Genomic DNA, 14,499 nt, shown 5'->3' with positions numbered 1-14,499 from the left:
ACCCTGAGAAAAAATTAAATAGATTGGACCTATATTCATTATAGATCAGAAGAACAAGAGTATAAGAAAATAGGTGTAGACAATCATGCTCTTCATAACTGTCTCCCTTTTAGTATGAATAATACTGGATCTAAGCTGACCTTGTATCTTCATACCCCTCAATTCCTCTACTTACCAAGCATTTATCCATCTCCTCTAAGTAATGACTCAGCTTCCACCACTTGCCAAGCCAGAGTATTTTAAGGTGATTAGAAGAAAGTATAGGGAAGATGTCAGAGGCACGTTCTTTTAACCACAGAGTGTAGTAGGGGCATGGAATGTGCTTTCAGGGGTAGTGGTAGAGACAGATACATTAGAGTTTTGAAAGATTCCTATATAGGCATATGGAGGAAAGAACAATGGAGGCATGTTACCGGGAATCATTCCATTGATCTTGGAATTGGTTAAATGTTGGCATAACTTTGGGCTGAAGGGCCTATACTGTGCTGTACTCTTCTGTAGTCTAATGAGGTTCTTCTTGAACCTGATGGGTGGGACTTTGGGCTTCTGAGCCTCCTGCCCATTGGTAACTACAAGTAGGTGGCATGGTCTGGGTGGTGAGGATTTTTAACTGTGGTGCCGCATTGAGGCAGTGCTCCTGTGGATACTAACAAGGTGCAAATATGTGTCTCTGATGTATTGGGCAGATTCTGCTGCTCCTCACAGCTTACATTTCTGCACGTTCATATTGCCATACCAGAACATGATGTAACCACTTGGGATACTTTCAGTAATAATCTGTATAAGCTACAAAGAAAGTAATGATGAATGTAATGGTGCACTTTCTTATGTGTTGAGCCCAGGGCAGGTCATCTAATATTTTAATGCCTAGAAGTTTAAACCTGTTGACTGAGGGAGGGGCTGCTAACATCCCAGTGTAGACTGGCACACGTTTGCATTCCTCCTCCTTCCTGAAGTTAACATAAACTTTCTAGTTTTGCTAATGTTGTGTGAGAAGTTGTTTTGATGGCAACGTTCAAATAGGTTCACAGTTTATTATTTTTCGTAGCTGCTTGGTGAAATTGTTAAAAGATACATGTAAACCATTTTACTGAAATTTTTTGAATACTATTTGCTATATATATATATATGCTGTTTTGTTAGGTTCCCCGAATGGTGGAAGGATTAGCAAGCCATCGTTGTTCTTTGGTGGCAGCTGCAAAGGATCATACCATTGTATTGACAGAAGATGGATCTCTGTATGCTTTTGGACTGAATACTTATAATCAGCTGGGCATCCCCCTGCCCAGCAGTAGCTTACCAAGACAGGTAATCACAGCAGGTTCTTTAGGGTACTGTCAAAGTGGAATTGATACTTATCATAGGCCAGTTTTTTCAGGGTAATATATAGTGACATATACGTATTTTGATGATAAGTAATTTTGAACTTTCTCACATCTTTGTGCAAACTAGAAATCGTAGCAGCACAATTGGTAGATCTTTTTAAAGAATTGTTTGACGTGTACAATGATGGGAAGTATTCTCTGTATAAATATTTTTAGTTTTGCCAAGCTTTTAAGAGACTGTTAGACATTTTCTTAGTACTAATCTCAGTGATCTGTCTGGTGTAAGGTGGGAATTCCATTCTGATTTTTGCCTTTTTTAATATTATTTTCAAGACAGGAACATTCAGAAGGTAACTTAATATGTAGTTGAGCATAGAAGGGATGTACTAAAGGGGAAAGAGCAAGCAGTTTATTTTGGAGTACTTTTATAATAAAAAGAAAAGTGTTATGAGACTTTGCTATGGAAGTATTTACTCTGCACTTACCTTGCTAGATATTTACTTTTACAAGTTAATAGTATTTTTGGTGTTTCATTCTATTTTTTTTTGTAATTTATTTTTTTATTGAAGTTCATCATCAAACAAACATTTCCATAAGATGTATTTCAGACATTGTACATATATATCATATAATCGTATCTATCACAAATCTCCACAAAGTATTTATCTGAGGTATACACTTATAAAAAGAGTGGAAAGAAAAAACAAGCAAAAGGAAAGAACTATGTACAAGTAGGGAGTGATCTTTTTTTATTCTAATGCACAACTAGAAGTTTTTGTTTAAGTTTCATGCATTTTTTAAATATTGAATTTGAAAATTCCCCATAATTGCTACATTTAAACAATTCATCAATCTTGATTAATCTTGAACTGTATAATTTGGCTCTTGTTTATAAAATCAAGGGAGTAGGTTTTTATAGCAGGTCCTAAAATAGTTTGAAATTAGTTAAATTAAGATTTTATACTGAACTTAATTCCTCGAGTCTTTAGAACTTGTGCTTTGAAAGATTTCATCTTTGAGTCTGTTAATTTAGGATAAGTATGGACCTTAATACTGTTTCTTTGCTTAGTATTTATGCAAATACATATTTTAAAATGTTTGTAAAGGTACAGCCCAAAAACCTTAAAGGAAGAACTGTGATTGGAGTCGCTGTGGGGAGGTTTCACACTGTTCTGTGGACGAAGGATGCTCTGTATACCATGGGCCTTAATGGTGGTCACCTTGGTAAGATGTGATTTTATATTTGTCTCTTGTACTAGTAATTCATGATAATTTTGTGTCAGTAACCCTTCCCAATCCTCCCTTATCTGCCATTTTATGCAAGGAATTTGGTTTATTTTCAGTCTTCTTACTATTTAAATTAGCTATTTTTTGATTTGGCATTAAGAAATGCTGTTGCTATTGTCACTCTAAGTGCAACTAAATTGAAATCAAAGTCACATCTGTGCACTGATTCTGCAAGCTACCTGGCAAATATTTTTCATGATTTAATTTCACTTTTCATCACTTTAGAGGACTAAGTGTGTCGGTCCTTGTCATTTGTTAGACATGGTGGTAAGGCTTGCCTTAATTTTGTTTTAAGGACACAGTGAATCTACCATTCATTTTAGCACTTCACATTCAAAGGAACTGAAGCAAGCCTACTTTCCAGTATGCCAGGAAATGAGCTTTGCACAAACTGAATGTGTGAATCACATTGTCTCTGTTTCTTTTTTATTATTGAGACTGTTAGTTGCTTGGGTGAATGGAGGAATTCTAAATGAACAAATTCCGATAAAACCAGTGACTTAAAGTTGTTTTCAGGCAACTCACTTTAAGTTGTTCACTCTCATGATCCAACAGTATGTTCTCTCATCAGTGTTTGTTTAGATGAGTGGAAATAACAATCCATTTAAAAAGACTCACCCGAGAGTTTCATACACAAAATGCTGGTGGAACACAGCAGGCCAGGCAGCATCTATAAGGAGAAGCACTGTTGACGTTTCGGGCCGAGACCCTTCGTCAGCAGCATTTTGTGTGTGTTGTTTGAATTTCCAGCATCTGCAGATTTCCTCGTGTTTGCCCGAGAGTTTCATCTCCATTTTGTAAACTATTGGACTTAAGTGACATGGTTTCCAAAGTGAAAACCATCAGACTGAAGAGTGTGGCAACCTTCACTTTCTTTTACACATCATGAAGCACATGGTGAACTTTCATCCTAATTCCTTCATAAGTTGTATCTTTTTACCATTGTCACACCATCGATCAATGTTTGCCACAGACAAATTGATTGGAAACTAAATGTGCATTTAGAAAAAGCTTGCAGCATTCTGAAATTGGGATGTAATCCCTATATAGTTATTATTTATTGTTGGAATGAAGATTTATAGATTTAAAAAAATACTTTATCAAGTAAGCCACTTGGCATATTTTTGGTAGTAAAATTAAGTGCTTATGTAGACTAATTACTATTATTCTTTTTAGTTTGGGTGGTCCTCCACTTTTTATTGTATCAATATAAAATGTTTTCACTTTTTGTATCCCATGATAGGTCAGTATAAAGCATAAAGTCCTATTATTCTGCGTCATCTTTAGAATTTCACACTATAGTGCATTAGTGTGAGATTTTAACTTTGAGGGTCATCTGTAATTGGATGTAATTAGAAGTGTAAGTGCTCTGTTTTACATCAGAGACTTGGAGTTATTTGAGAGCAGGGTTATTAAATATTTGGAAATGAGATGAAATTAACATTATCCCACCACCACCATCAGCTCAATCTCACGTTTGCTCATGGGGCTATTGGGGACATCAAACTAATGTCTTTTTAAACATGTAATTTTGGGAATTATGGTTGGCCAGAATAAGTTGTTTTGTAAACCTATACTGAATATATTAGCATATTATCATTGGAATTCTGAGTTTTTAAGATAACTATTATTGCTGATTTGAATTTAGGGCACTGAAGGTTAAGTGTTTATTTGCATGCTTGTGAATGCCTTTGAATATCCCCATCTGTTAATATATACAGCTTGTTGTATTATTGACTCAGGTTACTTAATGGATCCTAACGGGGAACGTTGTGTGCTTGTACCTCGTCAAGTATCTGCTTTGCATCATAAGGATGTAGTGATCTCTCTAGTAGCAGCAAGTGATGGAGCCACAGTCTGTGTTACAGAAAGAGGAGATGTTTACCTGTTAACAGGCTATCAGTGCAAAAAGATTGCTTCAAGGTATTTATTTTCTTTAATCTTATTTTAACTATTATAGAGGTAATGTTTAGAAGTGGTTTATAGCACCTACTGATCTTCAATTTATGTGGCTGTGCTATGGAACATACTTAGATAATAAGGGCATAGTTTGGGGAATCCACCATAAAGTTCAACAAAAAATAAAAAATATTGGAAGTACTAAGCAAGTAAGACTGCATTTGTGTTTTTTTTAAAAAGAAAAGTCTCTTTTCTATAGGTGCTGCCTGATTGGAGTATTTCTGGCATTTTCTTTTTTCTAATTCATATTTCCAGCATCTGTTGTATTTTATTTTGGATGATGATCAGACTGTCCATTTTGTGGAATTAACTAGCTTTTTCAACCGGTGATTCTCTGAACTATCATGCATTTTGTAAGCTCCCCATGAGGGCCAGAATGTCTGTCTTTAGTTGGTGGGGGAGGTGGGAGTATTTGGTGGTGGTTTGGCCAGCAATATTTTGACCATGTTTTGAATAACCAGATTAGATGTTGTATTTGTAATTAGTATTAATAGTTTTTCAGAAAGTGGTACTTGTTAATTTAAACTGCTCCTTTGTGCCATTATCTAAATTACTTTAAGTTAAGCCTGTTGATGTAAATAATTCCTGTAGGTTGTTCCTACAACTTGTATGGATATGTTATAAGAATTGGAAGGTGGTGAAATAATATTTTCTTTGGGTGGAAAAAACAACCCAGTATGAGCACTGTTATATATTTATAATTACACTTGTAATGAGAATATTGCTTAGCTTGATTACTGTCAACATTTAAACAATTTAAAGGTACTTTGTGCTGCTTTGACCACCTTGCTGCAAAAGATTTACCAGCATTGGAGAAAGTAACCAAAAAGAAAATTAATTTGGAGTGTAGGTAACTTGATCCATTGAGGAAATGTTAAATGATTTCAATCGATAATGTCTGGGGGAAAAAAAAAGACAGTCCTCATGTTGATACATAAAACTTTAAATGGACTAAGGAATAAATCCAGCATATGGTAAGATGAGCTAGCAGCTCCAGTAGTTAAGTGAGAGTTACTAAAAAATACATTTCAGATACTAGAATAAAATTGCAAAGATGATGTGACTGAAATAATGTTAGTAAAATCAGAGATTTAAGGAGCATCTTCATGAACGTGAAATTTTTTTCAGAGGTACTAAATTTAATTGTTTCTTTGGACTTGTGCAGGCAATTAAACTTGAAGAAAGTTCTTGTTACTGGTGGATATCTGGACCACAAGGTTGATCCACAGGTACTCCATGAAGGAGGGGGTGAAAAAGTTTGTATCCTGGCTCTGGACGAGGCAGGCGGGGTAAGTAGAGATGTATTTTACTCCCTCCCCTCTCCCTCCCTTGTTATGTACTGGGATAGTAACACAGTATTAGAATATCGCGCACATTAGATCAGAGGTGCATATATTTGAGCTAGATGGCATTCCTAAATTGCGAATAGTTGCCTCAAGTGCTGTAGTATGTTTTGTGACTCCACTGAAGTATGTTTCTTTGATCAGAGTTAATTGTTTCTCTTGTATTTTCTGCACTTAAATGACTGTGTTCTGCTGGCTTATGAAGGAATGAGCTGTGTGGGAAAGGATATACTGAAGGTATTGTGTTACATTCTCTCCTTACTCAGCTTCATACCCATGCTTAAAAATAGTCAGTTACTTCTCATTTTTTGTTAGCATTTGCAGAGTTGTCATACTATTTTATGAGACCAATATCAACAAGTTATATGACATTTTAAAGTTGCTTGTACAGAACAGTTATAGGTCTGTTACAAAAACCAGCCACATCACTTATGACCTTTTGAGGAAGAAAACTGCCATCCTTAGGAAGCCAGTTGAGCACACAACTTCAGTGCCAAAATGTGTGACTGATTCCTAATGTCCTCTTAAATAGTCAGCAAGGCAATAAAATGGTATAAAAATGCTACACAAGGACTTCCACCATCTTTGGCCAGTTCCATTAACAAGACAGAAGAGAGGTGATGATGAAGCAACACTTATAATTTGATTTCCTTGAAGGGAGAAGGTTTGTGAAATACTCAGATATTTTTAGCATTGTTGCTGAGAACAGTTAACCACTACTCAACATGCTTGTAATTTTTTTGCTTCTGTTTTTTCAAATTCGTTAGTCAGTTTTGGGTTCTTCACAAATTGCAGGAAATTATTTATCTAAATTTTGTCACAGAAGGAACTGGAATTTCCTTTCTAACTCCACCATCCAGGCCATGCTCTTCTCACTGCTGCCGTCAGGAAAAAGATACAGGAATTTTAGGTCCCATACAACCAGGTTCAGGGACAGTTATTACCCTTCGACCATCAGGCTCTTGAACCAGAGTGGATAACTTCACTCCACCTCAACACTGAACTGATGCTTCAACTTATGGACTCCCTTTCTAGGACACCACAACTCGTGTCCTCAATATTACAGTCGGCTCTCCTTATCTGCGGGAGATTAGTTCCGAGATCCCCTGCGGATACCAGAAATCGCGGATGCTCAAGTCCCTTATTTAACCTGAATCAGTGTGGTGGTCTTTAGGACCCAGCGTAGCTCTGAATCTGCAGTGTTTCTGTTCACGAAAATAATCACAATCGCGATTGAAAATAAGGTGGAAGTAATAAAGCAATTGGAAAGGGGTGAAACGCCATCGGTCATTGGAAGAGCGTTAGGCTACAGTCAGTCAACGATTGGAACAATTTTAATGGAACATGTGAAAGGCCCTGCCCTGATGAAAGCTATGATTATTACTAAGCAACACAGTGGTTTAATTATGGGAATACGTATGTTTCTTAAGTGTTTTATATGCATAGAAAGGTAAAATATATACTATATGCTAAGACAAACGTTTGACTAACTGACGCTAAATTACACCAGATGTACTTGTTCTGACTTCCGTACAAATCTGACTTAAAGACGGACTCATGTACGGAACTCGTACTTAACCCGGGGTCTGCCTGTACTGCGTTGTTTAGGGAATAATGACAAGTAAAAAGTCTGTACATGCTCAAACAAGAAGTGCTGGAAGAGCACTTCCGGGTATTCGCGGTTTGTTGAATTCGTGGATAAGGAGGGATGACTTTCCTTTTTTTCCCCCTTTTTGCACAGTTTATTATCTTTTGCACATCTTTCGTTTGTGTGCGGTTTTATCATTGATTCTATTGTGTTTGTATTTACTTTGAATACCTGCAGGAAATTGAGTCTCAGTTTTGTGTATGGTGCCATATATGTACTTTGATAATAAGTTTACTTTGAACTTTAAATAGGATCAGTTGGAGGTAATAGTATCAGAAAGGGACAGAAACAAAGTAGTACTTTGACTTCTAATTAAACAAACTATTGTTCATTCATTCTGTACTGCATTGTATGACGTGGGTGATTGTGGTCTTACCATAACCATGATTGTTCTTGGGAAATATTTATACAGAAGTGATTTGCCATTATCTTCTGGACAGTGTCTTTACAAGACGCATGACCCTAGTCATTATCACTACCCTTTGGAGATTGCATCAGTGGTTGCATAACCAGGACTTGAGATATGCACCAAATATTCACAAAACCATCCAACCCATACTCCCATGACCTTGTGATCCTGAATAGGGGGCTGAGCAGGTGCTACCCCTTGCCCAAGGGTGACTTGCAGGTTAGCGGAGGGAAGCAGCGCCCTGCACATCCTTTGGTAGAGACATATCTCTGCCCCACCACCCAAAACCAGATGTACCTTTATATATTTGCATATTGTAAGGGTAAGAAGCTTACAGTATGGTAATTTGTAAACAAAATGAAATAGAAAACTAACAATAGTTATACAGCATGAAATCTGCTGTAGGCCAAACAAAGAAGGCATGCAAGTAGCTATGCTTTGTTAGGAGTTTGATTACATATGCTACGATGCCAAAGAGTTTGCAGATTTCCATAGAAATATGGTGGAGAGTATTCTGACTGGTTACGTCACAGCCGGGTATGGAGCCTCAAATACACAGGAGCACAAGAGGCTACAGAGGGTGATACAGTTGCCCAGCTCCATCATATGCACAACTCTTCCCACCATTAAAGTCATCTTCGAGAAGCTGTGCCTCAAGAAGTTGGTATCCATCACTAAGGACCCTTACCATCTTCAACATGCCACTTTGTTATTACCATCAGGGAATTGGTAAAGGAGCCTGAAGACCCACATTTAGTTACCTAGGAACAGCTTTCTTCCCCTTTGCCATCAACTTTTTGAAAGGTCCATGAACACTATGTTGTTATTTCATATTTCTGCACTATTTGTTTATATTTGTAGCTTATAGATTTTTGTCTTTTCATATGTTCACGCCATATGTCAGTGATAATAAATCTGACTTAATTACATCAACCTATATTAAAGCTGTTTTTTGGTTTTTGACTAACCTCAGATTCTACCATTCATCTATATCAGCCTTTCCCAACCTTTCTGCCTTGGAAAAACCCTTGAAATAATTTTCAGGTCTCAGGAACCCGTGCATATATGTTATATTCACAGCTCCTGATATGGTAGTATGATCAGTTTATTATAGATACAATAATCCAAAAATAATTGTAAATGCTCTTTTGGGTATAGAATGAATTTTTAGTGTACCTTTCTTGAAATTAATTGTTCTTTCCCTTACATAAATTTTAAAAACTCTTAAAGGCAAACATAATATATTTCTCAATTTTGGGTCAAACAAAATAAGCACACATGGATTTCACCTTTAACCAAAATGAGCCAATTTCTGTCCTTGCTCTTGATAGTTGTTAAACAAGTAAAAGCTTGTTCACACATTTAAGAAGTTTAAAACTGCAGCAACATGTTCATTGCTTTCCTAGGAATGGCAGGGTACTTTTCTTTCACAGAAATCCAGAACTTATCCAGGGGCGGGTCAGTAAATCTCATCCTGAGTGCATGATTTGAGTGCAGTTCACAAAGTTCTTCCTCTTATCTCCAGTCAAGTTTGCAGGCTGAGCAGAAGATTCAGAGAAAGGTCCCTCAGCCAGTCGTACACTTGTGTTGAAAGGGAGGAAAAATACTGCTCTATTTTGTTCTGCAGTTCCTCCAGGTGGTTTCAATTAGACTCAAGACTTTCAGATATCTTTCCTCACTCTCAAGCTCAAGCAGCAGTGGAAACATTTCAAAATTTCCTTTTGCAACATAATTTTTCCAAAGATTCAGTTTCCTTTTAAATCCAAGAATCTTGTCATTTGAGGTCAAATCACTTTCTGCAGGGCCTTGCAGAGACTTGTTCAACTGGTTCATTTGATGAAATATGTCTGTTAAGTAAGCTAGTTTCTGCAGCCATTCTTCATCTTCAAAGCACTCAGCAAAATTTGGCCTACTGTTTTCCTGAAGGTACTCCTGCAATTCACCTTTCAGCTCATACACCCTGTTGAGAACCCTTCCTCTGCTAAGCCACCAGATTACTGTGTATAGCAGGAGATTGGTGTGCTCTTTGTCCAGGTTTTCAGTTTTTTAAACATTCTTTCGTGAACTGGTCTTAAAGCTACTAAGTAACTTGCTTCCTGGATTATTTTTTTAATGACTGTGACTTTATTTTCAAAGGCTTTAATTTGTTTTGAGAGTCCAATAGATGTTTCAAATAATCAGTTCTTTTATGTGTCATATGGCTGTGATTTGTAGTTAAATGTCTTTTCAATTTTGCTGGAGCTGTTGCTGCATTTGTAAGTCGTTTACCACAGTCCAGGCAACTTGGATCAGCAGTTTATGTAAAACCCATTGATAAGTAACTTCCATTGTAAAGATGGATTTCTTTTGTGTCCATTGTTGCACTAGTGCAGTGAAATGACTTGGGGGGTGGGGGGAATGATGCAGTAAAGGGATAGGTAAATAGGGATATAGATTAAAAGAGAGTAAAAGACAATAATTAGCTAATGATCAGTTACATTATAGATACCTTATGTTAGTTGCTGGACAGCCGGAAGGGAACCTTACCCAGCAACAAGTGACGTACCAGACATTGTTCCCTATTAGTGTTAGACATAGGTCCAAATAAGGAATTGTCTGGTCGCGCAAAGCATTTTCAAGTATAACATAACTAAATAGGGGGAAGGATGGATGTCATTTGGGGGGGGGGGGGATAGAACGTTCAAGAGTGGGAGGAGGTGTCAACATGAGGAACTAAGGCTCATGCTAGCCTTGGCAGAAAATAATTATAACTAACCAATGAATTTTTACATATAATTGTATCTTAGCATGTGATCAAAACTAAGACTGTATTGACTCGTGTAATTATAATATTTCCTGTTATGATTGTGAAGAATTGTGCTTCCGGGGCAGGGCAGTGTCCGGACTGGCTCTTTGGGAGATCAATCCATAACTTCCCCCATAGCATGCTATGAATAAAGAATAAAGATTTTTTTGTTTGTTTTATGGTCTTATTGCATTCTTGGTACTGGTGCCTTTGCATCGGGTTGATCCGTCTTTGACAAGAAGATTGTAATTCTTCATCATTAACCTTATCAGAATTGTCTGCAGGCCCAGGCCTAGAAAACTCCTCTTTCATTTTACACCTCTTCTTCAAAAATTGCCACACTGGACCATCTTTAGAATGGAAAATTTCCCTCCAATTTTCTACTACACTGGTAGTTTGTTGGTTGTTATAAGTCAGTCAGTGGTGCTTTAGGGGAAGTTGGCAGAGGTAATTCAGGAGGGAGAGGCTGATGTCACAGCTGAAATTTGGTGAATCCATTCATTGCTCAAAAAACACACTTTACACTTCTCATCAGCCTTCTATCCTCCCCTCCATGCAATACAGTGCTCAGCAATTATCAATGGCCTCCTCTTACTTGTGCTAAAAACTGAGAATGGACTCAACCAAATAAACACAGGCCCTACTGTGACTGCACACTGCCATTACTGGGCTGAGAGACCTCTAACGAGATTGCTAATAGGGCTGCTCACTACTGCGAGCGCTAGCATCATACGTTGTGCGAAGATCAAAAAACGATGTTTTTTTAAAATCACGATCTCTCATGGAATCCCTAGCAACTTCTTATGGAACCCTGGTTGAAAAACCCTAATCTATACTACTAAACACAATTTATAGTACATCTCTGGGAGGTAGAAGGCAACTCGCATGGTCATGGAGAATGTTTAAACTGCACACAGTCAGCATCTGAGGTCAGGATTGAACTGAGGCCTCTGGTGCTGCTTGGCAGTGGTTCAACTAACTACCAGTATGCTGCTAATTTGTCAATTAAGCATTCTCTTCAACAGCTTTCATAATTGTGTGAATTTGTCAGTCTTGATACAGATTCAGAGCTTCAGGCTACATGTGAAGAAAATTATATGCTGTGCTATGGGTGCCATCTAGTGGCCTTTGTAAAGAAATATTTTGGCTACAACATTGGCTGGAATAAACAGCTCATCTATTTAATGTTCCATTTTTAGTGTTATGTTTGTTTTTAAATTATGTTTTAGTGCTTACTCCCTCTTAAGCTCTGGTCTCTGTTGCCCAGAATACACCTTTTTCTCTTTTGAGTTGTTGCTGTTGTTCATGATATCTCCCTTCCCAGTGTTGCTGTGTCCCAGTTGTTGCTGTTGTTCATGATATCTCCCTTCCCAGTATCTCCTTTCCCTCCTGTTGAAATAATACCGAAAATATCTTTCCAATAATTTTGCAAGCAAGGGCAAGACCAAAACACGTGGGTCAATGAAGCAACTTCAGAATGACATCTGTCACAGGTTGGATTAACATAAGAATAAAATTGAGCAAGTTTATCCTTGGACATGTGAGCCCTATGTACAACCTTAAATTGTATTAAGGCATGTTTAGCACAAAAAGAAGAATTGACTAATTGTAAAATTTTCTCCCACTGCTCAGTGGATATAAGACAATGAAGTTCTTTTTTCCATTCCTTCTTAATTTTTTCTGATACTTCTGGCTGTATTTTCATGATCATATTATAAATGATGGCTACTAAACCCTTCTGGCAAGGATTCAGAGCTAAAAAATTTTCCGTGATGTCCATTGGACATAATATCAGAAAAAACTAACATGTTATTCAAGAAATTTCTAACTTGCAAGTATCTAAAAAAATGAGTTTTAGGCAAATTATATTTATTAGATAGCTGTTCAAAGGACATAAAACTGTTATCTAAAAATAGATCACGAAAACATGTTATACCTTTTGTTTTCCATAATACAAAGGCGTGATCCATAAAAGAGGGCCGAAAAAAAAAGTTAGATATAATAGGGCTTGATAAGATAAACTTATTCAAGCCAAAGAATTTACGAAATTGAAACCGTATTCGTAATGTATGTTTCACTATAGGATTAGTGATTTGTTTATTCAATTTAGGTAAAGCAAAAGGAAGCGAAGATCCTAAAATAGAAAACAATGAAAGTCTTGTACAGATTTACATTCCAAATTTACCCATTGCGGGCAAGATGCTATAATCAATTCTTGTGTCCAAAATATTAAATATGGAATATTAACTGCCCAATAGTAAAATCTCAGGTTTGGCAAAGCCAAACCACCCTCCTCCTTAGGCTTCTGTAAATATTTTTTACTTAATCTAGGATTTTTATTCTGCCACACATACGAGGATATTTTGGAGTCAATAATATCAAAAAAAGATTTAGGAATAAAAACTGGTAATGCTTGGAATAAATATAAAAATTTGGGTAATACTATCATCTTAATAGCATTAATTCGACCAACGAATGACAAAGATAATGGGGACCACCTGTTTTATGTAATCTGGAAGTTAAACTTGTGTTTGAAGTTTTGAGGGTGACACAGTATCATAGTGTTTAGCACAGTGCTTTACAGTATCAGTGACCCAGGTTTATTTCTCACTGCTGTTCTTCCTGTGATCGCATGGGTTTCTTCCAGACAGTACAGTTTCCTCCCACAGTCCAAAGACTTGAACTAGGGGACATATCCTCAAGATTCAGGGGAATAGATTTAGGATGAAGATGAGGAGTAACTGCTTTTCTCCGAGGGTGTTGAATCTGTGAAATTCTCTGCCCAATGAAGCAGTGAAGGTTACCTCAATAAATGTATTTAAGACAAGTTTGGATAGATTTTTGCATAGAAGGGGAATTGAGGTTTATGGGGAAAAGGCAGGTAGGTGGAGATAATTCCATGGCCAGAACAGCCATGGTCTTATAGAATGGGCAGGGTCAACGAGCCAGATGGCCTAATCCTGCTCCTATTTCTTTTGTTCTTATGGTCTTATGTACCAGTTGATAGGTTAATTAGTCATTGTAAATTATGTCGTGGTTAGACTGTTAAATCGGGGGTTGCTGGGCAGCACAGCTTGAAGGGCCGGATTGTCCTATTCCGCATTGTATTTCAATGATTAATTTATCTTGTTAATGGGATTTTCCTGACCATGTTTTAAAAATGTATAGAAAGCAGCTTGATGACAGCTGTTTCTTGGCCGACTGATCCAGTTCCATGTTAAGATGTAATGTGTACCAACATGTATTGTCAAAAAAAAACTTCATTATTGTTATTTAAAGAATGGTGTAGCTCATGGATCTGAAGATTTGATTGTTTGCTGGATCATGAAATACACGTTTTTTTTTGAAGTTTAGTTTGTTTACGCTGAATTGGCTATCACCACAAGATATCTCTGGCAGATACAATCTCAATGGCTCTTCATCTGGACAATACAAACATTCATGTCAGAATACTGTTCATTGACTACAGCTCACCATCATTCCCACAGTCCTGATCGAAAGGCTATAGAACCTGGGCCTCTGTACCTCTCTCTGCAATTGTATCCTGAACTTCCTAACCAGAACACCACACTCTGTGCAGATTGGTAATGATATCTCCTCGCTGATGATCAACACTGGGGCACCTCAGGGATTGTGCTCAGCTCACTGCTCTGCTCTCTCTATAACCATGACTATGTGGCTAGGCATACCTCAAATGCCATCTGTAAATTTGCTGATGATACAACCACTGTTGGCAGAATCTC

General features: G+C 37.2%; 1 protein-coding gene across 1 annotated transcript in view; it reads left to right on the top strand.

Annotated features, from left to right (window-relative positions):
• The window catches only part of ibtk (inhibitor of Bruton agammaglobulinemia tyrosine kinase), a 122,785-nt gene that overhangs the window by 39,198 nt on the left and 69,088 nt on the right, over positions 1–14,499 (top strand). The window contains exons 6-9 of the mRNA XM_059982377.1: positions 1,144–1,308; positions 2,432–2,549; positions 4,355–4,535; positions 5,737–5,860. Of these exons, the coding sequence (XP_059838360.1) occupies positions 1,144–1,308; positions 2,432–2,549; positions 4,355–4,535; positions 5,737–5,860 (588 nt within the window). The remainder of the gene's footprint in view (positions 1–1,143; positions 1,309–2,431; positions 2,550–4,354; positions 4,536–5,736; positions 5,861–14,499) is intronic.

Source organism: Hypanus sabinus, chromosome 10 (assembly GCF_030144855.1).
Source record: "Hypanus sabinus isolate sHypSab1 chromosome 10, sHypSab1.hap1, whole genome shotgun sequence".
Lineage (NCBI taxonomy): Eukaryota > Metazoa > Chordata > Chondrichthyes > Myliobatiformes > Dasyatidae > Hypanus > Hypanus sabinus.
This window is presented reverse-complemented; position numbering and strand designations above follow the sequence as displayed.